At 45.6% G+C, this 24,606-nt stretch overlaps 4 protein-coding genes across 4 annotated transcripts; 2 read left to right on the forward strand and 2 right to left on the reverse strand.

Moving 5' to 3' along the window:
• Positions 1–5,252: 5,252 nt before the first annotated feature.
• Positions 5,253–9,064, forward strand: LOC136517875 (protein ALP1-like). The gene is made up of 2 exons (XM_066511532.1): positions 5,253–5,731; positions 7,868–9,064. The coding sequence occupies exons 1-2, from the start codon at positions 5,599–5,601 to the stop codon at positions 8,905–8,907; spliced, it is 1,173 nt and encodes a 390-aa protein (XP_066367629.1). The 5' UTR covers positions 5,253–5,598; the 3' UTR covers positions 8,908–9,064.
• Positions 9,065–9,136: 72 nt separating this feature from the next.
• LOC136517876 (coatomer subunit zeta-1) lies at positions 9,137–11,943 on the reverse strand. Its single transcript, XM_066511533.1, has 6 exons — positions 11,722–11,943; positions 11,304–11,463; positions 10,365–10,512; positions 10,176–10,253; positions 9,497–9,578; positions 9,137–9,414 (listed from the first exon to the last, which is right to left on the reverse strand). Exons 1-6 carry the CDS (start codon positions 11,722–11,724, stop codon positions 9,355–9,357), a joined length of 531 nt encoding a protein of 176 aa, XP_066367630.1. The 5' UTR covers positions 11,725–11,943; the 3' UTR covers positions 9,137–9,354.
• Positions 11,944–15,597: 3,654 nt separating this feature from the next.
• Positions 15,598–16,176, forward strand: LOC136515858 (zinc finger protein ZAT12-like). Its single transcript, XM_066509331.1, has one exon. It carries the CDS (start codon positions 15,598–15,600, stop codon positions 16,174–16,176), a length of 579 nt encoding a protein of 192 aa, XP_066365428.1.
• Positions 16,177–16,342: 166 nt separating this feature from the next.
• On the reverse strand, positions 16,343–19,479 carry LOC136516431 (ras-related protein RABE1c-like). The gene is made up of 9 exons (XM_066509825.1): positions 19,321–19,479; positions 19,085–19,215; positions 17,768–17,840; positions 17,550–17,650; positions 17,400–17,465; positions 17,209–17,306; positions 17,007–17,069; positions 16,808–16,900; positions 16,343–16,722 (listed from the first exon to the last, which is right to left on the reverse strand). Exons 2-9 carry the CDS (start codon positions 19,155–19,157, stop codon positions 16,642–16,644), a joined length of 648 nt encoding a protein of 215 aa, XP_066365922.1. The 5' UTR covers positions 19,158–19,215; positions 19,321–19,479; the 3' UTR covers positions 16,343–16,641.
• Between the last annotated feature and the right edge of the window lie 5,127 nt (positions 19,480–24,606).

Consider the following 24,606-nt stretch of genomic DNA (forward strand, 5'->3'; position numbering starts at 1 on the left):
ACTTGAACTACACCTCAAAATTTTCCCACAGCACATGCATGAAACATATTTTTCCTAAGAAGTACATGACACAAGAAGATTAACAAACTTGGAATCATATTTTTCTGAAGCCTATAGATTTTTCTACATATTTTTCAAGTTATCAGCAATATTCATGATTAAATAAAGTTCTACAGAAAAGTATCCCAAAAATGACATGCAATAATTTTCCCAAGCAGATCTGATGATAAGGAACCTAGCAAAATTTGTTTCAACAAATTTGGAGCAAATTTGATCCCCCAAACATTTTTCAAACCATTTTAGATTTCAAATAATAAAGAATAAAAGGAAATCAAATCACTTAAACAATGCTGGGCCGGCCCGAAGGGATCCGACGGCCCACGACACAGCGCAGCCCAAGCCTGGCTCCCTCTTCGGCTCGGCGACTGACGCGCGGGACCCCCGTGTCGTTGACACAGAACAGGGGAGACGGCACACGTCGGCGCGGCGATGGTCGAGCTCGCCGACGGTGATCTCCCCGACGAAACCGACGGCACCGGCGTGTTCCTAGTGACGATACGCACCTACCCATACCCTTTTCCCGACCGCTACCACTCTCTAGCTATGACTGCATCGGCAATGGCGGACTGCGGCGAGGTCGCTGCGGAACTCCAGCGACAGCGAGTCCTCATTGCCCAGACCAAGCTCGGTATGAGCTTCACGGGGTCATGGTGACGCTATCCAAGAAGAGAAAGGAGAAAGGAGACGACCCCAATGCTCCGGCCACGGTGAGCCCAACTCCGGTGAGGTCGAAGCATGGCGGCTGCGGACTCGACGTAAGCGCCAACGACACAGCACGATAGGCTCGACCAGAGGGAGGAATAGGTACAGGAGATGGTGGGAAAACTGTGGGCAAGATGTAGCGAGGTGAAACGCAGCAGCGAGCGCACGGGAGCTCGACGGAGTTCACGGCGGCAATGGCGTTTCGACGCGGGGAAGAAAAATGCGAGCTCAACTAAGACTCACCGGCTCAACCGCGAGGTGGACGCGCTAAAGGCAACTACGGCAGCACTGTGGGCTAGCTGAAGGTGGCAAGGATGAAGTGGCGAGGGAGATGGCGGCCGCAACGCTCTCGGCGGCAATCAGAGGGCGCTGCGCTCGGCTTCCACGGGCTCTGACGAGGCGAGACACGGCGTAGGCGAGGCAAATAGACGAGCCAACAGCCGCGCGGCGATGTCGTGGCAGCGATGGTCTGACCTGCGGGGGCTGCGACGGCGTACGGACTCCACTTGGCGCACTTGGCCTGACGGCGGTCGGCCACTCGGCCTGACGAAGACGACCATCAGACCCGCGATCAGAGCCTGATGATGCAATTTGACAACGTTCTTTCTACTAAACCGTGAAGTATTAGCTCATACCATCTACACAAGAGTTGTAGCTCTAAGTACCATCTGTAATTCGTCTGAAATGATCAAGACCTAATTTGCAAAGGACAGAGAGTAAAATCATGCCAAAGTCGGGTTCAAGAAACTGAAAACTGGAGTTTATACTTAGAAATTTCTAAGTGTTGAACCCAACCCAATTTCTGACTTGTGGGACCATTTAGAGCATGTTGTGCACATTTTCATGACTTGGTCACAAAATAACTTTTGTTCCTTATGTAATTTTCTACAACTTTGTTTTAGGTTGCTCTGACATGCAAACATTCTAAGTGGTACTTTTTAAACAGTCAAACCAAAAAGTCCTAGGGTCAAAACAAGTCAAACCATGATTTGAAATCTTAATTGGGCAAAATGATCAACATGAACATTGTTCCTAATGACTTTCTAAGCATAGCTAAGATGTTTAACAATAGATTTAGCTATACCACACATTGGTCATACAATAATCAAGCACTAAAGGTACTGAAATGATGAAAAACACTTGAAATGATACTCTTGTTTCATAATCATGTTTCACATGTTTCAAGGCGATGTTTCAATTGTTATTCACACGATTAAGCATGTATGATTTGGAGGCTTGATGATGCATGATATGCGTGATTTGCAGTGCCTAAATGTAGGCATAACGCCGGGGTGTTACATCCTGCTACTCCCGTTCGACCCCGACTCGGACCACGTCGGCTTCTACTACGTCCCGGAGAAGAAGGTCTTGTCCAAGACGCTGCCCGACGTGCGCGGCAAGGTGGCGTGTGGGTGGCTGGTGCTCATGGACGAGGCGGCGTCCGTGACGCTACTGAATCCATTCACCGGTGCCCGTGCCCACCGCGTTGAGCTCCCGCCAGTAGGCGAATACGTCGCGGCGGCGTCCTCATCGGAACACGTGTCTAGGGTCCATGGCCGGTGGGTCCTCCATCCCACCAACGGCTACGGGGACGTGGATGCCGCAGGCATAGCCATCAAGCTAGAAGACATGAGGGACGTGTTCTTCCGTGAGATCGTGCTCTCGGCGCCGCCTGACGCCGCCGGCCGTGAGTGTGTGGCCATGGCCATGCTTGGGTGCTCCACGGAGGTCACGTTCTGCCGGGTTGGAGTCGACAGCGCATGGACGCTGCTCGACACCAAACTGGAGTTCTCCGTAGGGTCCATCGTCCACTGCCAAAGACAAGTTCTTGGCGATCGACTGTACTGGAGAAATCTCCGTCTACAGCAGCAACGCCGCTGGAGCTACTCCAACCGCGACGCTGCTGCCATCGCTGTCGCCACCTGCGGGGCTCTACCACCGCAGCTACCTAGAATCAAACGGTGAGTTGCACATTGTGGGTGCCATGGTGAGCACGTTCCATGAGACACAGAGCTTCACCTACAGCAGCGCGATCTACAAGTGCAACCTCCATGACCATACGCCGGAGTGGTCCAGGGTGAGGGACATCGGTGATCAGACACTGTTCGTGTCTAAACATTTCAATGAAAGCTTTAGTGGAACAAGTGTATTCAAGTACAAGGAAAACAAAATCTATATGTCTGAGCCATTGTATGGGGATCCATACGACTTGGTCCATCGACTGGAGATCGTTGATATTGCTACCGGCGCATCCGAAGTGAAGCCCGTCTAGGAAAAGATGCAGGGTTCCGAGGCTCTAGGTTGGATTCGACCTAATCTCTGGAAGCTCTAGAGTTTGTGAGCCTGCGACGCCGCGCACTCCGTGACTGTGTTAAATTCATAAACTTTGCTTTTTGGATTAAATGTCACTTTAACGTTGGTATTTAATTTAACAGTATTGTTATCTTATCGTGCGATCCGTGTGTTTTTAGTATAAATTGTTAGTTATCCCGTAGCAACGCACGGGCACGCTACCTAGTCTATTACCATAATTACAAAAATAAGTACTTAGGAATGAACTCACCGAGCAATTAAATTTCTATGCTCGAACTCTAGTAATTGGCCCTTCTTGATAAGTGATGTGTGTATGCAAAGGATTGATGTCCTCGTTACGACCCTTTCTCATTGTTCAATCAAATCCCATCCGAAGAAGTGCACAAGGAAACAGCCACCGGGTGATCATTTTTCCTATTTTCCAACATGACCATACCCTCTTGGTATAGGTGACTTTACCCTTTGTGCCACCCAATATCCCCTGACCAAACCATGCTTTCATTATCCTAAACTCTAAAACAGTACCAATCCCATGAACGCCCCCCTTTATGTTCTTATCTTTCCTACTCCTAGGGGATGTTTGGTTGCTATCCTGGCTACCTTGTTTTTAACCAAAAACACCATTTGACTTAACCAGGCCTCGAAAACCGAGTGTTTGGTTGCAAAGTATTTAAAAAATTAGGACTAATAATAAATATACATAGGTACTTAAAAAATCCATCATACAAGTGGTCCCGTCCCTCCATTTGTGATAGTTTTTTGGCCAATCTTTATTTTTTCACTTGTTTGTAAACTTATGGAGGTTAGAATGACATAGATATATGGACATGCACAACTTAATTGTAGACATTTTTTTGGCCTCTTATCTTAAGTACAGCTGTAGAATCTGTTCGGATACAGACACACACCACCACACACGCACACCTCGCACACACACGTATACGAACAAACCTATAATTATACCTAGACAACGAACGTAGCTGAGAGATATATGTGCAACAATGTTATCAACCACAACACTATAAGTAAGCCATTTAAAAGGTAGCATACTACCACAACGTTGTAGTAGGTGGCACACAATATATACTCATCAATCTATATTATTTGTTTGTAATCATAGTGTAGCATAAAGCAAAGGCGAATATCTTGCACAAACTGTTCCTATGAAGATCATAGCCCACATCGCATATTGATTTTCAAATGATTTTTTCTTTAGAGTTCACAACAATTCAAGACTAAAATGATACACCACATGCTACCATCGCATAAACTAATTTAGAGATATCAAATTCAATTTGGATGTGAAGGCAAAATGACATGCCATCTGTTATACGTAAGCTAGCTTAGAGATATCCAAATTAGTGTGGATCTAAATATAAATAAGTAACACACCGCAAGTCATAGCTCAGAGATATGGTGTCATCCTAAGTCAATAACATGTCATAGATGTATCTGGTGAAAAGGAAAGACTCACGCTCCTCAAACAAAATTGCTACTAGATGTATGCATACAGTAGGTGCCCTACCCTATGCTGCTTTCCTCTTTTTTTTAAAAAAAAGTTCACAACAATGCAGTTCACAACAATGCAGAGTAAATTGGCGTGTTGATATTACCGCATTAAAAGCTAACTTGAAATATCTGATAATAGCATGGACTAAAAGGAAAATAGTATGTCGTGTACTGATTAACTTGCATACAGTGGCGGAGCCAGGATTTATAGTCAGGGGGGGCCGGCCGTCAGGAATTATACTTAGGGGGGCCGGCTCGATCTTTTTCATTACGATAATTTTATTATCTAGTTGTGTTTTGTATGATTATATTATCTAGAAGATATTAATAGGTATATATGACAAGAATTTTATATAATCTTCCTCTTAATATAAATAAAAAATATTAAGTTAGACTACTAATTTTTTTTTGTTGTCAAACATTGGGGGGGGGGGGGGGGGGCATGGCCCCTGCCAGCCCCCCCCTGGCTCCGCCAGTGCTTGCATATATCTAATTTAATATGGATCTAAAAGCAAAACGATATACTGCGTGTCGCATCCCTTTGCTACGGGCTAGAGGTACGGTTTAGCCGCAAATCAATGCACACCTGATAGTCCACCTGAGCCGATCTCCGCTAGACAAATCTTGGATATATCGTGTACCGATCAACTTACATATATCTAATTTAATATGGATCTAAAAGTAAAATGGTATACCGCGTGCTAGAGAAGCGGTTTGGCTCTAAATCATGCATGCCAGACAGATCTGAGCCGATCTTCACTAAATAAATCTTGTGCGTGGCATGACTGTCTCATGTTCCACGCAGACACAGTCACGCAGGGTGCACACTGCACAGGAACACGAAGCGGGGCTTCGGAGTTTCCTTGCATGCTCTGCACAGCGCTTTCGTAGCTGCACTGCACACCACGGCCAACACCCAACCCGTTCAGAAAAACACTTTATTTTCGGGGGCAAAACATCTCAGACCTCCAGTCTTCGAGTCCTCGTTGTGCCTTTCTTGATCTCCTCGCGTCCATGGCTCCTGTGCGAGGTGCCAGGAAGAGGAAGCGGCCGGAGAAGCCCGCCCCGGCGCCGGCTCCAGGGTTGCCGCTGCCGCCGCTGCCGGACGGTAGCGATTGGTGGAGCGTCTTCTATCGAAGGGTTGCAGGTCGCCTCTCCTCTCCCTACCCTCCTTCCTTGCCTGCATCGCTGTGCTCTGTAGAGTTTAACCATGTGCGCTTCCTTGCTCCTTTCGTCGCTGTAAGCTTGATCGCCGTGGCATCGTAGGAAAGTATCTAGTTCTTGGTAATGCATGTGTGTGCCCCCAGAGATTGACATAGTCCGTGGGTGGATCTGGAGGGAGTTCGAATTGCAGTTTGTGGGAGTCGATGTGTAGCTTAATCGGTTGATTGCTCTAGATGGGCTTTGAAGATGCCGGTGCGTAGGGGCTTGATGCATTGGAATGGTGTGTTATGGATTGAGAGCTTCAGACCGTGGCAGCTCCCGCGATTGCTCGTGGCTTCTGTAGCATCCTTTGAGTAGAGGATTATTTTGGGAATTCAGCGTTTGGTTTCCATTTCTTCTTGTTTACCCATGTTTGTTCCGGAATCCAGATCTGTAAACCTGCAGAAATCGCACTTTGAGCAGACGATGAATCTAGGCACCATCGGTTTTTGCTCACTTTTGTTGATTCAATTCAATCCAGAACCAGCTACGAGGAAGCTGATTCTCAATGCAGCTATCGATGATCTACACAAAAGTATCTTAAAATTTTCCTTACAGAATGGAGTTTTTGGTATCTTAAGCTAAAAGGGAAAGTAAAGTAGTGAACACAAAAGGAAAAGAAAGAACAATGCCATCCAGAACCTATTATTTTTTTAAAGCTTCTTTGATGGATTGCTGACTGAACCTCCAGGCTATGATTTTGCTGTTTGAAGCTATATCACGATTTCTGCGATGTTTTTGAAAATATTGTAGACATTTTGTTGTGATTAGGTTCCCCTTATTAGACATCGGCCTCTACACACTGAAATCTTGGGAACTGAAGGCTAGTTATAAACAAATAGTGGTGTAATTGCAACTAATTACTAGATATATGCCCGTGCGTTGCACCGGGATTATTATTATTTTTGGACTGAACCTCATCACTCGGACGCAGACGCTTGAGCTCCGAGGATTTCGTATGAGACGCGGACACGTGAGCTCCGAGTGGAGGATGATTCATATCGGACGTGGATACATGAGAAGGAGCGAGATTTGGTATCACCGGGTAGATGATTACTTTAGAGTCTTTTTAGGTGTAGAGATTCATTACTATTTATTGAATTGTTGCTAAACCTTGGGTATGCTTTTGGAATCTAAATTAGGAGTCGATTAATGTGGTTCATACAAGCACTAAGAGCTCGAATTGTACTTGTGGAACTTGCTGATGCTTGATAAGTTACATCATATATTGAAACTTCAGTGCTTGGTGAATTGTCAGTGTTATGTTTGACAGATGAGCTTAAAGGAACAATGGCCATGCAGTTCGATAGTTTTCATGATCCTTTTGCTCTATTCATTGTGGGATCTCCGCACAGTGTTTAGTGTGACTACTCAAGTTCAGAGGTCAATTGTGGCAACCACAAGAAATCTTTCTGTAAAAATGTCCTTTGTTTCAGTAGAAAATTTTTGGATGCCATAGTTCTATACATGTCAGGTATCCTGACTGCTAAACTGATACTAACCAGTAAGAGCTGGGAATGCCTGGTACACCCTGCATCATTCAGGTGTATTTTAAAAGATATGCCAAGCATTAGAAGTTATTCAGATTTTAAAATCAAATGGACTCATCAACTTCTAGAAATATGAGCCTGAAACTCTAAGTTCATTTTTTTAATGAATACTTTAAGGGTTAAAGGTGAAACTATATCCTTGAGTTTGTATTCCAAGATGTGCATATCTCTTGCACGTTCTTGGGGAATATTGTAAAAATGATATTGTAATCTTCATAATTCATGCACATATCTTGATATGCATGTTATAATCGAACAATTTATCTGCCTTGAACGTTGATTTTGTAGTAGAATGCTGCATACATGTCTATTATACTGTTCTTAAAATGGTTATGTTTTACGATTGCATAACAGTCAGTATCATTAGTGTTTCACTCTAGTTTGAAAACATGTGCCTAGCGTTTCCTGTTAAATAATCTTGTTTCTCAAAATTTAAATTATTTGCCTTCCGTAGTAGCCTTCATGTTCCTGATGCGCAAGAGATGTAATATTTCACTAGTAACAATACTACGCCATTTCTCTTTTCACAGGACATTCCCCTTTTCCAAGAGAACACCAGAATATGGAGTCTGTCCTCAAGATGTCAAGAAAGACCTTCGACTACGTCTGCTCACTTGTTAAGAAGGACCTGACAACAAAGACATACGGTTTCAGAAACTTCAGGTTTGGTGACAAGACAATCCTAGGGGTGGAGGATCAGGTGGCGGTGGCTCTGATGAGGCTGACAACTGGTGAGTCACTGCAGAACATAGGAATGTGGTTTGGCATGAATCACTCAGCCATCTCGAACATCACATGGCGGTTCATTGAGTCCGTGGAGGAGCGTGCCATCTGTCACTTGAAATGGCCGAGCCCTGAGGAGATGGCAACAATCAAGGCAAGATTTGACAAGATTTACGGGCTCCCTAACTGCTGCGGTGCCATTGACACCACACACATCCTCATGTGTTCCTCAGCTCAGCCCAACAGCAAGGTCTGGCTGGACAATGAGAACAAAAACAGTATGGTGCTGCAGGCTGTTGTGGATGCAGACATGCGGTTCAGAGACATCGTCAGTGGCTGGCCTGGGAGCATGGACGACTCATGCATCCTTCGCACTTCAGGCCTGTACAGGTTGTGTGAGAAAGGCCTTAGGCTTGAGGGGCAGATGGAGCTTCCTGGAGGTTCCGCGGTTAGGGAGTACATAGTCGGAGATGCAAGCTACCCTCTACTTCCCTGGCTTATGACCCCGTACCGGGGACATGGTCTCCCGGCGGCCAAGGCGGAATTCAACAAGCGGCACACAGCGGCAACAGCGGTGGTGCAGACAGCATTGGCGACACTCAAGGGGAGGTGGCGTGTCATCCAGGGAGAGCTGTGGAGGCCTGACAAACACCGGCTGCCAAGGATCATCTTCGTCTGCTGCTTGATAACCAACATCATCATCGACATGGTAGGGACTCCAAGCAAAGACAAGCTGTTTTCAGGCAACCATGACCATGGCTACAAGCAGCAGTTCAGTAACGTCGCAGATGACAATGCAGTCAAGCAGAGAGACGACCTGTCTCAGCATGTCACCGCCGGCGAGTAAACACTCACCGTCAGCTTCCTGGTTCCCTTGTGCTTTTTGCACCCATTAATATAGAACATGGATAGTTGGATACAGAATTGTAAGTTGAGTTTTGGCAGATTACAATAATGTTTGGTTTCAGCGAGACATTATTACCATCTTGAAGAAAGTGTAGCCCTAATTCGTTAAGGTAGGCCATGCCAAGTTATCTTCATAAGCATGCTATTTTACCGTTTCCAACAGGACGAGGTTAAACTAAACGACCAATAACTGAACCAGTCAAAATTAGAATCATGTTACACAACTTTTAAGGCTTACAAAATGAACATGAGAATTTTGGAAACACCATGCCATTCCACACATTCATAGATTCCAGATATTTTTCTTTCTCCATCGCTAACAAAAAGAATGTGTTATCCAGACACAATAATAGATACCCATTGGCACCCCAAAATATAAAGCACAGCATCACATGAGAAGAGACTTCGCCAAATGCTCTCTTGCTTGCGTTAGGGCATTGACTAGAGTCTGCACGCAAATAACGAAAGCTAGTAAGTTAAAAGACACCAGTTTCTTCAGTTCAAAATTGAAGTAGATGCAGCCTGCCTACCTGCTCAGCTGATGAAGCACCCTCCAATCCATGACCAGACACCTTTTCAGCTATCTCTCTTCCTTCTGTTTCAAGTACAATCCTGTGTAATCATTCAAAAAAAATTAGGTGTAATGCAGCAAATAATTACATGTTGCTTACAATGTTCGATGTTATTCATCTCTCTATAAGCTTGACAAAGAATCATCCTATCACTCTCACATTTCAGAGTTCAGACATCAATGGGTTATCTAAGTCCCATTGAGGCGAGTGCAAGGTTGTGGTAGCTGCAGTCATTCAAGATCTCAAACTTAAAATCAAATATATACAATTCCTCATGTAGATAATCAGTGTTGTTCCATTTCGAAAATATCAATGGAATAGGATGTTTGTTTTGTTAATAGCAGAACAAGCCATTGTTTCACATATCAAATTGTGTAACCCCATTAAAAGGTAAGGCATGCTTGGGCTTGGGGTACAGAAGCAGAACACCAGACAAAAGCTTAGAATCCAGTGATACAACCATTACAAAATAGAGGCCCTAATAGAACTCTATTGCCATGGCCCCACTCCAAAAATCAAACATGCGGCAGATGACAGTCAGGTGATTTCAGAGCAAAGGAAGGATAAATGTAGTACACAATAAAGGGAACAAGAAAAGAAGCCTTAATATCATGTATGTAGTAAGACAAGGCTTTACCCTCCATCAACAATTTCATCAAGACACAATAGGATCAGGTCCAAATTCTCGAGTGCTGTCCTTTTGTCAACCATGTTTCTGAAACCACCAAGATTGGAAACACATTCATATACTATCAGCATTAACACAATAACATGTAACAGAACAAACAGCGGTTGAAAAGATAAACTTTAATTGAGGGAAAATAACTTGAGAAGTCGTTCGACAGCATCAGAGAATCCCTGAAGAACTGATGCTAAAATAAGCTCATTCTCCTCTTCTCCTCCAGTAACAAAAAAGTGCAGGTCTTGGATGAACTTGTATACGACAATTTGACCATCAAACATTACAATCTCAGCTGTTAAAGAGAAACAAATAAAAATATGAAATACTTGAAGAAAAGAAAAAAATAACTCAAACAGTCACATCTGCATGTTTAAGGAGAAATTAAGGCCAGTCAGATGTAAAATTAGCCCAGGCCAATGTTTTCAGATCGGACGACTAATCGCGATTAATCACGATTAGTCGTCCTTATCGTAACCAGGTGCAAGTGGGAGATAGTACAAACAGTGCTGTGACCAAGGTTAAAAGAGGATACAAGGGAGGACATGAAAAATATATACTCTCCGTTCCAAATTGTAAGACATTTTGGCTTTTCTAGATACATTGTTTTTACTATGTATTTATACATAGTGTATATCTAAGTACATAGCAAAAGCTATATGTCTAGAAAAGCAAAAACATCTTACAATTTGGAATGGATGGAGTAGAGGAGTAGATGATTTGTAAATGTGTATATAATCCTTGTCAAATAAGCAATAAATAAAATGGCATAGGCAGCATAACTTACATGTTGCGCAGCAAAAGAATCAAAACAAGAATGGTGTATTTTAACATCAAGAAGTGGTTCTACCCCTATACAAAAAGTCATATTCCATGGAAGCACTCTTGCCCAGCATCAGCATATATAGAATGGATCATAACAATACATCACGCTCATGAGTTCATTTTATGAGATGATACTGCTAATCACTACTGCTGCTAATCAAGTACTCTGGACTACCTTAAGCGAACACAACAACACTGACCGAGGATCACCATCGGTGGAAAACAACTCCTTCCGTATAAGCGAAATCAGATGTAAATTACCTTCCGTTCCAGCATTCGCTTTCTGGGTTTTGGCAAAGACCGACTTCTCGAAGGCCAGCTTCGCGGAGAGAGTAGGCCAGTCATCGCTGTAGTACTTCACGGCGACGCGCTTCCCCTCGGAGTCCAACAAGAGGATGTTCTTCACCGACGGGCAGGTCTCCTGCAGCAAACAAAGGTTCAACCCTTTAAACAAATCGAGGCCACCACCATTCGCAGATCCCATAGCGCTTGCAGCAAAGAGAAAAAGGGACAGCCGGATCTGGGGACACGGGCGAGGAGAGAACGACGTGGCCCGCCACAAAAGGCTGGATCTCGGAGCGATGGATCGGGGCAGATCAAGAGACCGGCAGCAGCGCCGCCCGTGCCGTAGAGCGAGAAGGAACGGGGGAGGACGAAGGCGGGAGACGGGACCACCTACCATCGCAGCCGGAGGAGGATGGATTCGCGGCGGGGAGCGGAGGACGGTGGTCGGGACTCGGGACAGCCGGCAGTAGCGCTGCGCGAGATGGGGAAGACGGCGTGCGGACGATTGAGGTTGAAGAAACGGAAGGGAAGCCGGGAAGCCGGTAGCGGTAGGTTGTGTGCCGTCTGCCGTGCCACGGTGGCACGTGGCGGTAGCCCAGTCTACGTTGGGCTTGCAGGTCCGGCCCAAACTGTCTCTACTGGTGTCTTCCATGCTAGGCCGACGTGCAGCTTCGGCCTTATTTCGACGATTCCATGTCTCGATTTCATGGCTCAATTTCACTTGGAAGTGTTTCGGGCCAGACTAGCGCTCGGACGCTTCCCTTCGCCCCGCGTTCGCACGGCTCCATTCTACTCCACTGCCCATGTCGTCAGAATGACTTGGCTCCGTCTCTTTCACACCGGCGTCTCGTCCACCTTTTCCCCATCGCTTCGCGCTCACCTCTTCCACGCCGCTCGGATGACTCCCCGCCTCTTCTACACCGGCGCCGTGTGGCCTACGCCTCCTCCCCACATCGACGCCGCCATGGCTCCCGCGCTAACTCTCTCTTCCTCGCTCAACAACCCTACATCTAGATCTACTTTTACAACACTCATATTAAACAATTGCAACATACATCTGAAAACAGATGAAACATTAGGAACATACATTTGCAACATAGCCATTGCAACATATGCAGCATCCAAATAAAACACTTGCAACATGCGTCTAAAAACAAATAAAACATTTTTTGAACAAACTCTTGCAACGTACGTATATAACCATTACAATATGTGCAACATCCAAAAACTACTATTGCAACATCCATTTGAAACACAACTCTGAAACCTCTGAAACAGTTGAAACATACGTTTTGCAACATAAGGAAGGTCGGTGCTGGTCGATTCCAGGCTTTAGGTGGAAGCCGGTGGTACATGAGCACCACCACCACCAGTGGCGCGCGCGAGCACCACCATCATCAGTATCACTAGCTCCGGTCTTGGCTCGATCGAGCAGGCGGCGCAACAAGTGGGAGCAGGCTGCGTGCGCGACGGGAGGGAGCAAGCGAGGCGGAGTGGGACGGGATGCGCGCGGCGCATGTGAGCGGCGCGGGTGGGTCGGTCCCTAGCGTATCATTATTGTTTCTGCGGTGGAGGGGGTACCTTCTCGTGCTAGAAGCCGGTCAAATAAGCCCGTGTTTAGTTGGCCGAATTTTGAAATTTTGGCTACTATAGCACTTTCGTTTTTATTTGGCAATTAGTGTTCAATCATGGACCAATTAGGCTCAAAACGTTCGTCTCGCGATTTCCAACCAAATTGTGCAATTAGTTTTTTTTCGTCTACATTTAATGCTCCATGCACGTATCGCAAGATTCGATGTGATAGCTACTGTAGCACTTTTTGAGAATTTAGGTTTGAAACTAAACGCGGCCTAACAAATCATTTTTAGCCACTCTAGGCTTGTAGGTCCCGCTTATTGTCAGTACACACGCTCCCATAGAAACGATCATCCTTGCATTGCACCTCTTTTACTACGATAAAAAGTCTGACAGCGAGGGGTTTAATATTACAGTGCAGTTGAGGTGTAAAGAACTAGCAGTGACATATCACACCATGTTCGATGATTGGTGCTGGTGCTGGTTTAGGCTGGTTGGTACTGGTTTTTTGTGAAAGAAAAATACTGTTGTCTGGTTGAATAAGCCTGACTGAAACCAACGAGCGAATATATAGTCAGTATCACCTGATGACGCAGTGAATTGTGTACTCCCTCCGTCCCGGTTTATTTGCACGTCTGGAGTTCAAAACTTTTCCCAAATTAATCGATCACGTTTGGAGCAGCAGAGCGTAGCAGTGGCGTGAACTATCGTAGCAGTGCAGCATTAGACAGTGACAGCCACACAGCGCCAGCGTGTCCGACCAAAAAAATCAATAAAAAATACTCAACCACAAAAAGACAAATAAACGGAGGCTCCATCGTCGGCCCATCCACAAGTTGGTCGTAGCCACTGACCCATCCTTGCCGTAATAAAATAGTAAAAAAGGCTGCTGCCCTCAACAGGTGAAATGACGCTTCCTATAACTCCCTTCCACCTCCCCACAGCCATCAGTTCACCGCTGCAGCCGGCCCTACATCTGTAGGGGTATTTTGATAATTTTTCATCTATCTTGGTTGCCACGATCAGCTCTAGAAATGCAAATAAACTGGACGGAGGGAGTAGCATAAGACCGTCTTTGGCACGGCTCCCATCCGACATGCTCCAGCTCCTCTCCTGTGCGGAACTGTGGTGCCCTGTATACAACTCTGCAGGGGCTCCGTCTCCTTCAGCCATGAGAGAGAGAGAGAGGGGGCCGGAGAAGCCACACTTGAGAGGCTTGCGCGGCTCCGCCACAGTGCTGCCGTCTTTGGGTTTGCAGGTTCGGCCCAAGCTGCCTCTCGTGAAAAAAACGGGTTAGGGCCCTGTTTTGACGATTCCGACCATGACCACCCGACAGAGTGAGTGACTGACTGTTGCTCAAAAAATATATATATGACAGAGTGACAGGAGCGAGCGTCATCGCTCAGATGTCTGAAGTCGTCGGGTGAGGAAAAGCGTCGAACAGCTGCTGGTTGACCGGCCGCGCTTTCCCGCAGCTTACGTGGCTTTGTGGTTGCCGCCTGAGACGGATCTCGTTCGCACGGCGCGCCGCCCGCCTGAACGTGGCATCCAGCGATGAGCCGGTGCCGCGCAGCTTCAGTTCACCCCAGTTCAGAACTGAAAGCCACGCTCGACGACTTGTGTAGATGCCCCTGGCTTTCCGCGTCTGTCTGTCTCGCTGCGTCACGGCCGATTTCCCAAACTTGCAGCTCGTTCAGGCTGCTCTCGCTGATACGGGGTATGCTCCTACATGTGCCGTACAGGATGCTAGCCTGTACTACGTACGTAAGGGGTTGGTGTGACTGGAACCTGGTCAGAACCAACCTGACCTGTGGTTCATTTCCGGGTCTTCGATGCGCTGTCGTGGTGTCTAATCTGCACGATTGTATACACGACTATACAGTTCAAATCAAAGTAATGCCTACTTCATTTGCTCGCCACCCTCTCAGGTAGTCAGTTCCGATCGAATGAACAAATTTCACGGTGGTTGGTGGACTTTGTGTTATACTACAAAAGTAGTGGAGCATCAACTGTCAAGCAACGTTCCCTGCAAATTGGTCAAAGAGACCGGGGGCTTAACCGCACCAACCCGATTCAGGCGATCGATCGAGAACCGCTGACTAGGCCATTGAACCTGAACCACCAGTTCATGTACCTGTCACTGACGCTTGCTGAATGCTGAATCTGTGTTCTGACTTCCGAGACATGGAATTCAGGTCAGGGTCCAGCTAACGTGCCAGTAAGCCACTGCCACTCCGGCAGTCCAGTTTGAGCCACCAACCCAGGTGTGAAACGCCGAACCACCTGACGCGAGCTGCTCCCGGCGCGGATGCGGGACCTGGGCGATCCAACGGCGGCCGACGACGCTCGCACGGCAGCTCGCATTCATTAATTAAGGCAGCTCGGTGGTGCTTTGCGCTCCTCTACGTGTGCGTTTCTTACTGAGCCCAATTTAAGCCCTTCAAACGGCAGCGTGGAAAAGGCATACCGACATCTAGAAACTTTTTACACTCTCGAGTCAATTCCCAGTACTAATACTCAAGTAAAGCTACCCGCACGTCGCGCTATATATAGTGGCCAACGTCGCATGGCTCTCATCGGACAGCATCGCATTCGCATTGCACTTGCACCATTGGGTAGCTCGGAGCAGCGAGCTAGCTAGCTAGCTAGCAGAGCGTGCAGCCGTGCACCTGACCGGCGTCAGGGCGGCGAGGAGATGGAGACTGGCGTGGGCGTGGACGCGGCCAGCGTCCTCATGCTGCTCTCGCGGCGGCAACAAGAAGGGGGCGCGAGGACGGCGGGGCTCGGCGCGCGCGGGCGCGGGCGCGGGCGCGTGTTCGAGTGCAAGACGTGCGGCAGGAGGTTCCCGACGTTCCAGGCGTTGGGCGGGCACCGCGCCAGCCACAGGCGCCCCAAGCCCTACACCTACCCCTACGGCGGCGAACCGGGGCTACGCCGGGCGAGGCTGCAGGATGAACCGCACGAGGGCGAGTGCGCCCCGGCGGGGTCGTCGAGGCTGCACGGCTGCCCCGTCTGCGGCCTCGAGTTCGCGGTCGGCCAGGCGCTGGGCGGGCACATGCGTCGGCACCGGACTGCGGCAGCCGACTCCTGCTCTGGGGATGCCACGTCGGTTGAGGAAGCCGACGTTGGCGCTGGATGCTGTGCCAGTGGAATCTGTTTGGACTTGAGCCTGGCGCCGTCGGAGAACTGCGCCAAATGCCGGAATAACACTGTGCCTGGCAACACGGTGCACGGCGTGCGCAAATCGCTGATATTGGATTGCCCTCCTCTTTGAGAAGAGGCCTTGTAGTACAACTGTATACGTTTTATTAGAATTTTTTTCCAAACATTACGCATCGGGCTTATTTCCAATTACGTTTCCTTTTCTTAAAAAAAATCGAATATTCAAACTTTCTGAATTTCTGTGGGATAGAACGGCAACAGAAAAAAGCACACAACAATTCACACCAGAGCGACACGTTATTCCATGCATTGATCGATAAGATGCAAACCCAACGACATGGATTTCATTCATTACACACTGTAGGGAGGGGAGAGGTTTTTCCAACGGATCCAAATCCAGAGTGCAATAGCAATAGCTACGTCAACAGCAAGAGGTGGTTGCTTCGAAGAATGGAAGCAAACACGAGTACAACCACATCAGTATATCATAAGTGGCTTCTTCAAATTCTTCCTATAACAGCCAAGCGGGAAATAAATAATGTCAAATAACCAATGATTATGGCCATTGTGTATCTGCTTATGAGCCACAGCAGGCAGATCGCTGGGCAGCTGGTGCCTCAGAACCCTGGTCTGGCTTGTTAATTTTGATTGCCTTGTCCTACAGTGCAAAGGAAATATCGCTCAGAACACTGAACACGATGAATGGTGGAATGTCAAGCACAACTAGGCACAGTTATTTGTACCTCTGGCTTTGAATCAGTCTCCGCAAGCCTCTGCTTGATGTCACGTGCGATGGAGAAAAACACTTGCTCCACATTCAGGTTTGTCTTGGCACTCTGAAAGATACAGAAATCTGTGAGAGTAAAACAACTGCAAACTCTGTTTTTTTATTAAAAAAAAATGTTCACTGAAGGTGTCATGCAAGTCTGGCAAGCAACATACTGTTTCAAAAAACTTGATCCCGTACTCATCAGCAAGTGCTTGTCCTTTTGCAGTAGGTACAGCCTGAAGCAATAGTAGCAGTAAGATTTATTATTTAGCTAATTGAAGGAAAAGAATTAAGCATCTAACTACTTATTTCAAACAAGAAATACAGAGTGAAAACAGTCAAACATTCAAGGAAACAATGAGTTCAGGCATGTACCCTCTTGCTTTCGTCCATATCGGCCTTGTTGCCAACCAAAATTTTGTTGACATTATCAGAGGCATGCTGTTCAATGTTCCGAATCCAGTTTCGGATGTCTGTATTTTAGATGAACCAATTGCGAATAAATGGTAAAATAGTTTAAAATGGAAGCATTAAGGAATTGGAATATATGGTTAAGAAGAGTTTACTGTTGAAAGAAGATTCATCAGTGACATCATAAACCAGCAAGATGCCCATAGCTCCTCGGTAGTACGCTGAGGTAAAATAAAGCCCATTGGATCAGAAGGGTCATCGTATAATTTGAAAATGTCAATCAGAAATGAAACAAAACATCATACCAGTGGTAATAGTCCGGAAGCGTTCTTGGCCTGCTGTATCCCAAATCTGTAGCTTTATACGCTTGCCATCCAATTCTATTGTTCGTATCTTAAAGTCAATACTGCACAGTAACAGGTCCAAAATCATTGTGGAGTAAATAACAAATGCTGAATTCCTATTTGACGTAAGAAAGCATGATGACCAGTTTAACAATCTTGACAACACCAAAGGGACCTACCCAATTGTGGTAATAAAGCTTGTAGTGAAGGAACCATCAGAGAACCGCAACAGGAGGCAACTCTTGCCAACACCTGAACATAGATAAGGATTAAAAGAAATCACGCATTGACGTAATAAAAAACTTTACTGATGGACATGCCACTAGCTTATGAATGAACTATTCAGTCCAAACATAACCTTGTACTGTAGCTACCATCACCTACACTTTACATGTTATCACAATACAGCTACTGGAGAGACTCCGGAATAGGTACAATGCCAAGGTTATGTCAGGATTCAACAAACTTCAATAAAAAAACTAGATAAGCTCAAAACCATTGCATACAGACCTGGATGACAATGGAACTCATCACCATTTTGTGACGAGAAACACTTCGTCAGTCTCGGCAGTAAGGATATCCAGGAAAGATGGAAATGTAGATAATAAAGTATAAGATAGAGAGAACACGACAACGCAATTAATTAGTTGAGGCATATTTCTTGGCTAAGCCTCAGTTAAATTTCCGAGGCAGTTTCCAACACAGGATAATCCGTTCAACATTTCACTGCTCCGCCAAACATCCAGCAGCTGCCACTTTTACAATCCATCTGCCTCACAAAAACTCATGTGTTTCATAAATTTCATGGTTACATGGTACACACTAACAAGCAAATAATTATAGAAGATAGAACAGCAAGCAACATCACAATAAATAATTCTACATTGTCTAAAGCCCCTAAAGTGGGTGCAGTTTGAAGTGAATATTCCAGTCTCTGCTGAATGCAAGAACGGGTAAAACAAATAATCGCTTAACCAGGAAGTATCAGTTCAACATGTCAACCTTTGAACCAGTCTACAAACTTAATCTGCAGAACATGGAGCCTTGAAAGGACATTTCCACAAATTGGACTATTTCCAATGTGCATCTTCCTTTAACCAAAGAGTTCCACGAGTGAATGCTCATCAACGAAGGGGAAAAAACACCCACAGCAATTGAACAAGTGAATGAATGTTCAAAACTCACAGGAAGGCACAATCCATCCTTCTCACTAGTGCCCAATTTCGCATCTCAGACTGATGCGCCAGATGCTAATAACCTACTGATTAACGCATGGTACGTTAGGTAGAAAGCACAAAGAATTGAAGAACCAGCAAGCAACATCTCATCCACTCCCTACCCCAGACGGAAGACGGATCAATCGAGCGAAGCGAACACGACCACAGGCAACAGGACCAAGATCCACACCGCGCATATGCCCGAATCCAACTCCGATCCGACGAACGCGCGCCCTTACACACCCGTTTACTGAGACAGAGAGATCTAGCAGCACCCACCGCTATCCCCAATGAGGAGCAGCTTGATAAGGTAGTCGTAGTCGGCCCGGGCCCTCGCCGGCGGCGCGGCCATGCCGCCCTTCCTCTCCTCCTCCTACTACTACCCGGCGCGCGCCCCCACCGGTCCCGGCCTGCAGAGAGAACGCACGCACGCGTCGTGAGCAAACGGAAGGAAGGAATGGCGGCGACGGGGCGGCGAGCGGGGCGGCGCGCGCGGGCGGATCGGTGGGGCTCACCTGCGGGCGTGGGGTGCGGGGATCGAGGAGCGGGCGGTGCCGGATCTGGGGGCGGGCTGCGCAGGGAGGGGAGCGAGACGATCAGACGAGGAGACGGCAAATTTTCGGGGGTAAACAAATCGGGTGGTGATTTGATTCGCCGGGCGCATGAGCGTGTGTTATGTTATGATGATGGGCATGGGTGGGGTCAGTCACTTGCATTGTAAGACAGGGTTGGGTTACTTGCGGTGCAGGTGCTTAACCCGAGGCGCGCAGCCACCGACCGGTGAGCTTAAGCCTGACACTGGATGTTATTCTGCGCTAATGGAGATGCCGGCCACAACTGCAGTTTTCTGCTAGTACGTGCTATGAGAAGTTGAGAAATGAGGAGACACGACTCCAGTTCAAAGTTTAAAAGACTTGCATGAAAGATAGTACATTAGTACTTGTTCTAATCATAAATGTAAGTCCATCTAATGTTGACATTTTACAGTAAAAAAAAATTGTTGACATTTGACCACAATATAAGCTATGGCCTTGTTTAGATTGCAAGTTTTTTCACTCTTTCTCCATCACATCAAATCTTTAGACATATGCATGGAGTATTAAAGTAGATAAAAAAATAACTAATTACACAGTTTGATTGTAAATTACGAGACGAATCTTTTGAGCCTAGTTAGGCCATAATTGGACAATAATTGTCAAATACAAACGAAAGTGCTACAGTGTCAGATACTGATTCCTAACACCCATCTAAACAAGGCCTATATATAGATTGAGAGCTCAAGATTAGTTATCTAGTACATTTGCTTTCTTATAAGCAGAGATTTTCCCTCTCTTTTTTTTTTAAAAAAAGAGAGCTCAAGATTAGCCTTATTAGATTCATTATAAAAAGCAGTTGTGTAGTATATAACTTTTTTGGCAAAAAAAAATCAGTATATATTCCTAATGTTTTGCTCTACTAGTAGTACAACATACCCGTGTTAATAAATTATATATTTAGTCGGAAGTAGTGACTATTCTGCCAGAGGTATAAGGTTGACTACTCTTACCGTACAAAAATAAAAAAGTATCGCATAAGGTTTATGCCGGTTAAACTTTTTAAGTTTGATTAGATTTGTAAAAAAATATTGTTCACAAAAAAAGATTTAATAAAAAAATATTAGCGACATTTGTATCTTCAAATAAGTTTATCATAAAAATATATTTAATGATTAATATAATGATACTTACTATGCACTATAAAATATTAACATTCTCTTGTATATATTTGGTCAAAGTTGGGAATATTTGATTTCTAGAAAAGTGAGAATAATACTCTTTGTGGGACATAGAGAGGAGGGGATGTATGATCAACAACCATCCTTTTGTTCTTGAAGAAATAACGATCATGTTAACATAGTAGTCATCCTATGTGACTGTGACGGCAAGTTGCGATAATCGGCTGGTTCGCTGGTCAGTTTCTGGGCTGATAAGTCCGACTGGTACTGGTTTATTGTGAGAGAAAAACATCGTTGACTGACTGATAAACCCTGACTGAAACCAACGAGCGAATAGACCGAATGTTTCGTATGAAAGGAAGGGACAAACGAAAAGCAGCAGATTGCGCGATGGTGTGGTGTGCTTTCTGAGTTTTCAGGTTCCTAATAACTCCCCAATGCCATTACCCATTCGTGTCGTCGTCACGCAGCCTCCATGCGTTTCCTCTCCCTTTGAAAACTTCATTTACTCGCAAGCGGCTTTTCGTTAGACGCAGTTACAGTTACAGCACGCGAAAAGTGGCCCAAGACATAACCAGATGCGAAAGCAACGCCGGGACACGGTAACGTGATGCCATTTTCATGCGTGCTAACGTTTACCGCCAGGATTCTAATGAAACTGCGCTGATGAGGTAACTGCCAAGCAAGGAATTGCTAAGCAATCACATGCAGGCCTAAACAACGCGCACATGGAGGTCGATCGCGGCTAAGGGCCTGTTCGGCGGGTAGCCGGCTGAAACTGATGTGTCGTAAGAGAAAAATATTATAGATTTTAGCTGATAAACCAGCTGATAATTTCAAACAAACCGGCCCTAAAAATCGGTTGGTGCCGTCCAGCCAAGACCAGCACCTTTTCGCAACCATGATTTGCTAAAGTAACATGAATGAGTTGTTTTTGTTTTATATGTCGTCTGTAGACTGTAGTGCAAAATAACGTATTTTCTCCGCCTATAAAAGAATACAATTCTACCCTAGGCCAACTGATCTTCTCAAGAAAAAGATCCCATATGTGCTTGCACACACGGTATAGTACTGTTAATACTCCATCCGTCTTTAAAAGGATGTAATTCAGTATCATATTTATGTTTAATTAAATTTATATAAAAAGATACTAATATTTATCGTACTAAGTAGGTATCATTAGATTTGTCATAAAACATATTTGCATAATACACCTATTAACGTCATGAAACATATTTGCATGATACATCTATTAAAGTCATACCTACTTTCTATATACTTAGTTAAACTTAGGGTGTGTTTGGTAGGGATCTATATTCTCGTATAAACGTTTCGGATCCAGATTATCTTAAGAAACGTTTCTGACAATAAATCGGAATCACTTCGTGCCGTTTGGCTAGCATGCTAGATTCTGATCAACAAAAAATATTTTTCAAAAAAATCATGTAAATGAAAATATTCTTTAACAAATATAATTTTTTAGGCGAAGAACAACTTTAATACAACCTATTTTTTACTTGTTACAATAACAAAAGAATAACTAAAAAGCACAAGCACCGTTATACTGAGCATGTACTCCCTCCGTTTCAAATTATAAGTCGCTTTGACTTTTTTATTTATTCATTTTACTATGTATCTAGATATAATAATATGTCTATATACATAGCAAAATGGATGTATTAAAAAAGTCAAAGCTACTTATAATTTGGAATGCAGGGAGTAAGAAATAGAATCGAGAGAACCCACCTTTTCGGCCCTGAGAAACAATTCTAGTGTTTTCGTCCAGAAATGTTACAACTCCTTCCCGTTTGGCATGGATTCTAATGATTCTGGCAAGAATTAGAACTATTCCGACTAAACAGGGCCTTAAGATAGATACATTGCAAAGAACCATGCCAATGAGGTTTTGTCTTCCGGATGGTCAAGTGATCACGGTGCAAGTCAGCCTAAGAAGCTAAATGCCCAACCTTCTCTTGAAAAGGGCGTCTCTGGTTGGAATTGGTCTGCTTCGCTGAAAGCCCTAGTTTGGTTTTGGCTAATTGATGAAACCTATTTGGACTAATCCTTGTATCTAAGTGTGTGACTAGATAGGATGGTCCAACCCAAGTAAAGGAGCTAGGTGTCACTCATGGATAGAGATGGCCACATGAAATGAAGTTCATGGTGGTGGTTTGGACATGTGATGATGATCAAGCTTCGGGACTTGAAAAAGAAGAAAGAGAAAAATAAAATGGGCTCAAGGCAAAGGTGATATCCATAGGGCTACTTTATTTTCAGTGATCGAGACACTGTAGAGAGTGTGATCACATTTAGGATAGATGGTCGTACTATTAAGAGGGTGTAGGGTTGAGATGGCGGACTAGAGAGGGGTGAATAGTCCTTTTTAAAATTAATCATGTTGGCCAACCGAAACAAGTGCGGAATTAAAATAATCAGTCTAGCCAAGACTACACCCCTCTATCTATGTTCTCTAGCACCTTGCAAAGATCCTAATTAAGTAAATAAGGTGTCGGGCTAGCTAGAGCTCACCTATCCAATTCTAGGAGCAAGGTCACACAAACCTATTCCTCTAGTACTTTAAGCAACGAGGGAGCTCCTACACATGCTAGTAAGCAAAAGCACAATGCTACCTAAGCTCACTAGCAATGCTCAATAATAAGGCTACACAAGCCAAATTATAGATCGCAAATTACTTAGCTACACAAACTAAGCAATGCGACTAACAAGGTTACACAAACCAAATTAGCCACGCAAGGGAGCTACTTCTATGCTTCACAAGCGAGAAGGTAACTAGTGAGCTAAACAAGCTAACTAATTACAAGAGCAACTACACAAGCACAATATATATGAAAGTAACTACAAGCTTGTGTAAGGGGAGTGCAAACCAACGAGAAGAACAATGTTGACACGATGATTTTCTCCTGAGGTTCATGTGTTTGCCAACACGCTACGTCCCTGTTGTGTCGACTGCTCACTTGGTGTTTCGACGGCGAATTGGCATCACCCGCCAAGCCCGCATGCCGGGCACCGTAAGAACCTACCCCAAAAATGATGGTAGCTCAATGACACACTCAACTAGAGTCGCTCTTCGTGGCTCCCGTGAGTCGAGCGCAATGCCCCTCACAAAGCTCTTCTCCTGAGCACCGCACAATCTTCTTGCGGGCTTCGACGGAGACCACCACCAAGCCGTCTAGGAGGTGGCAACCTCTAATAGTAACAAACACCACTGGCTTGCAAGATGACCACCTAGTGCCACTCGATGCAACCTCATGATGCAATCGCACTAGAATCGCTCACTCACTCAATCGGATGAACACTATCAAGGTAGAGTGAGTTAGAGGGCTCCCAAGCACTACCACATAAGCCACCAAGGCTCTAGTGTGTTCGGCTCTACCAAGCTGATGGACAAAGACTGACCACCACTTCTATTTATAGCCCCCACTGAAAATAGAGCCGTTATACCCCTTCACTGGGCACAGCTCGGGGTGACTGGATGCTCCGGTCAGATCGACCGGACGCAGGACCTCAACGTCCAGTCAATGGATGCTCGCCATGTGTCACCTCTGTTCAACCTCAGTCGCTTGATCTCAACGGTCAAATGATGATTGGACGCAGCATAGCGCTAAGACAGAACGTAGGACTCCAGCGTCCGGTCACTTCAAGTAAGGTTCCAGAGACGCTCAACTACGACTGGACGCGTTTGGTCGGTCACGATCAGATGTAGCATCAGCATCTGGTCCTTCTCTTCTTCTCTGTGTTGCCACATCAGCGGGACCGAACGCACCCACCCAGCGTCCGGTCACGAAGTGACCCAGCGGCACTAGAATCGCTCACTCACTCAATCGGATGAACACTATCAAGCTAGAGTGAGTTAGAGGGCTCCCAAGCACTACCACATAGGCCACCAAGGCTCTAGTGTGCTTAACTCTACCAAGCTAACATCCAAAGACTGACCACCACTTCTATTTATAGCCCCCACAAAAATAGAGCCATTGTATCCCTTCACTGGGCACAACTCGGGGTGACCGGACGCAGGACCTCAGCGTCCGGTCAACGGATGCTCGCCATGTGTCACCTCTATTCCACC

This window comes from Miscanthus floridulus, chromosome 17 (assembly GCF_019320115.1).
Source record: "Miscanthus floridulus cultivar M001 chromosome 17, ASM1932011v1, whole genome shotgun sequence".
Taxonomy (NCBI): Eukaryota; Viridiplantae; Streptophyta; class Magnoliopsida; order Poales; family Poaceae; genus Miscanthus; species Miscanthus floridulus.

What these genes read in the sequence shown, in the direction of transcription:
- LOC136517875 (XM_066511532.1), top strand. Translation starts at nt 5,599, where the DNA reads ATGGCTCCTGTGCGAGGTGCCAGGAAGAGGAAGCGGCCGGAGAAGCCC. An exon ending in CTTCTATCGAAGGGTTGCAG is followed by an intron (nt 5,732 to 7,867) that starts GTCGCCTCTCCT and finishes CTCTTTTCACAG; the next exon opens with GACATTCCCCTTTTCCAAGA.
- LOC136517876 (XM_066511533.1), bottom strand. An exon ending in AGCGAATGCTGGAACGGAAG is followed by an intron (nt 10,513 to 11,303) that starts GTAATTTACATC and finishes TCTCTTTAACAG; the next exon opens with CTGAGATTGTAATGTTTGAT. An exon ending in GCTGTCGAACGACTTCTCAA is followed by an intron (nt 10,254 to 10,364) that starts GTTATTTTCCCT and finishes TGGTGGTTTCAG; the next exon opens with AAACATGGTTGACAAAAGGA.
- LOC136515858 (XM_066509331.1), top strand. Translation starts at nt 15,598, where the DNA reads ATGGAGACTGGCGTGGGCGTGGACGCGGCCAGCGTCCTCATGCTGCTC.
- LOC136516431 (XM_066509825.1), bottom strand. Translation starts at nt 19,157, where the DNA reads ATGGCCGCGCCGCCGGCGAGGGCCCGGGCCGACTACGACTACCTTATC. An exon ending in AGCTTTATTACCACAATTGG is followed by an intron (nt 17,651 to 17,767) that starts GTAGGTCCCTTT and finishes GTTACTGTGCAG; the next exon opens with TATTGACTTTAAGATACGAA. An exon ending in CTTCCGGACTATTACCACTG is followed by an intron (nt 17,466 to 17,549) that starts GTATGATGTTTT and finishes ATTTTACCTCAG; the next exon opens with CGTACTACCGAGGAGCTATG.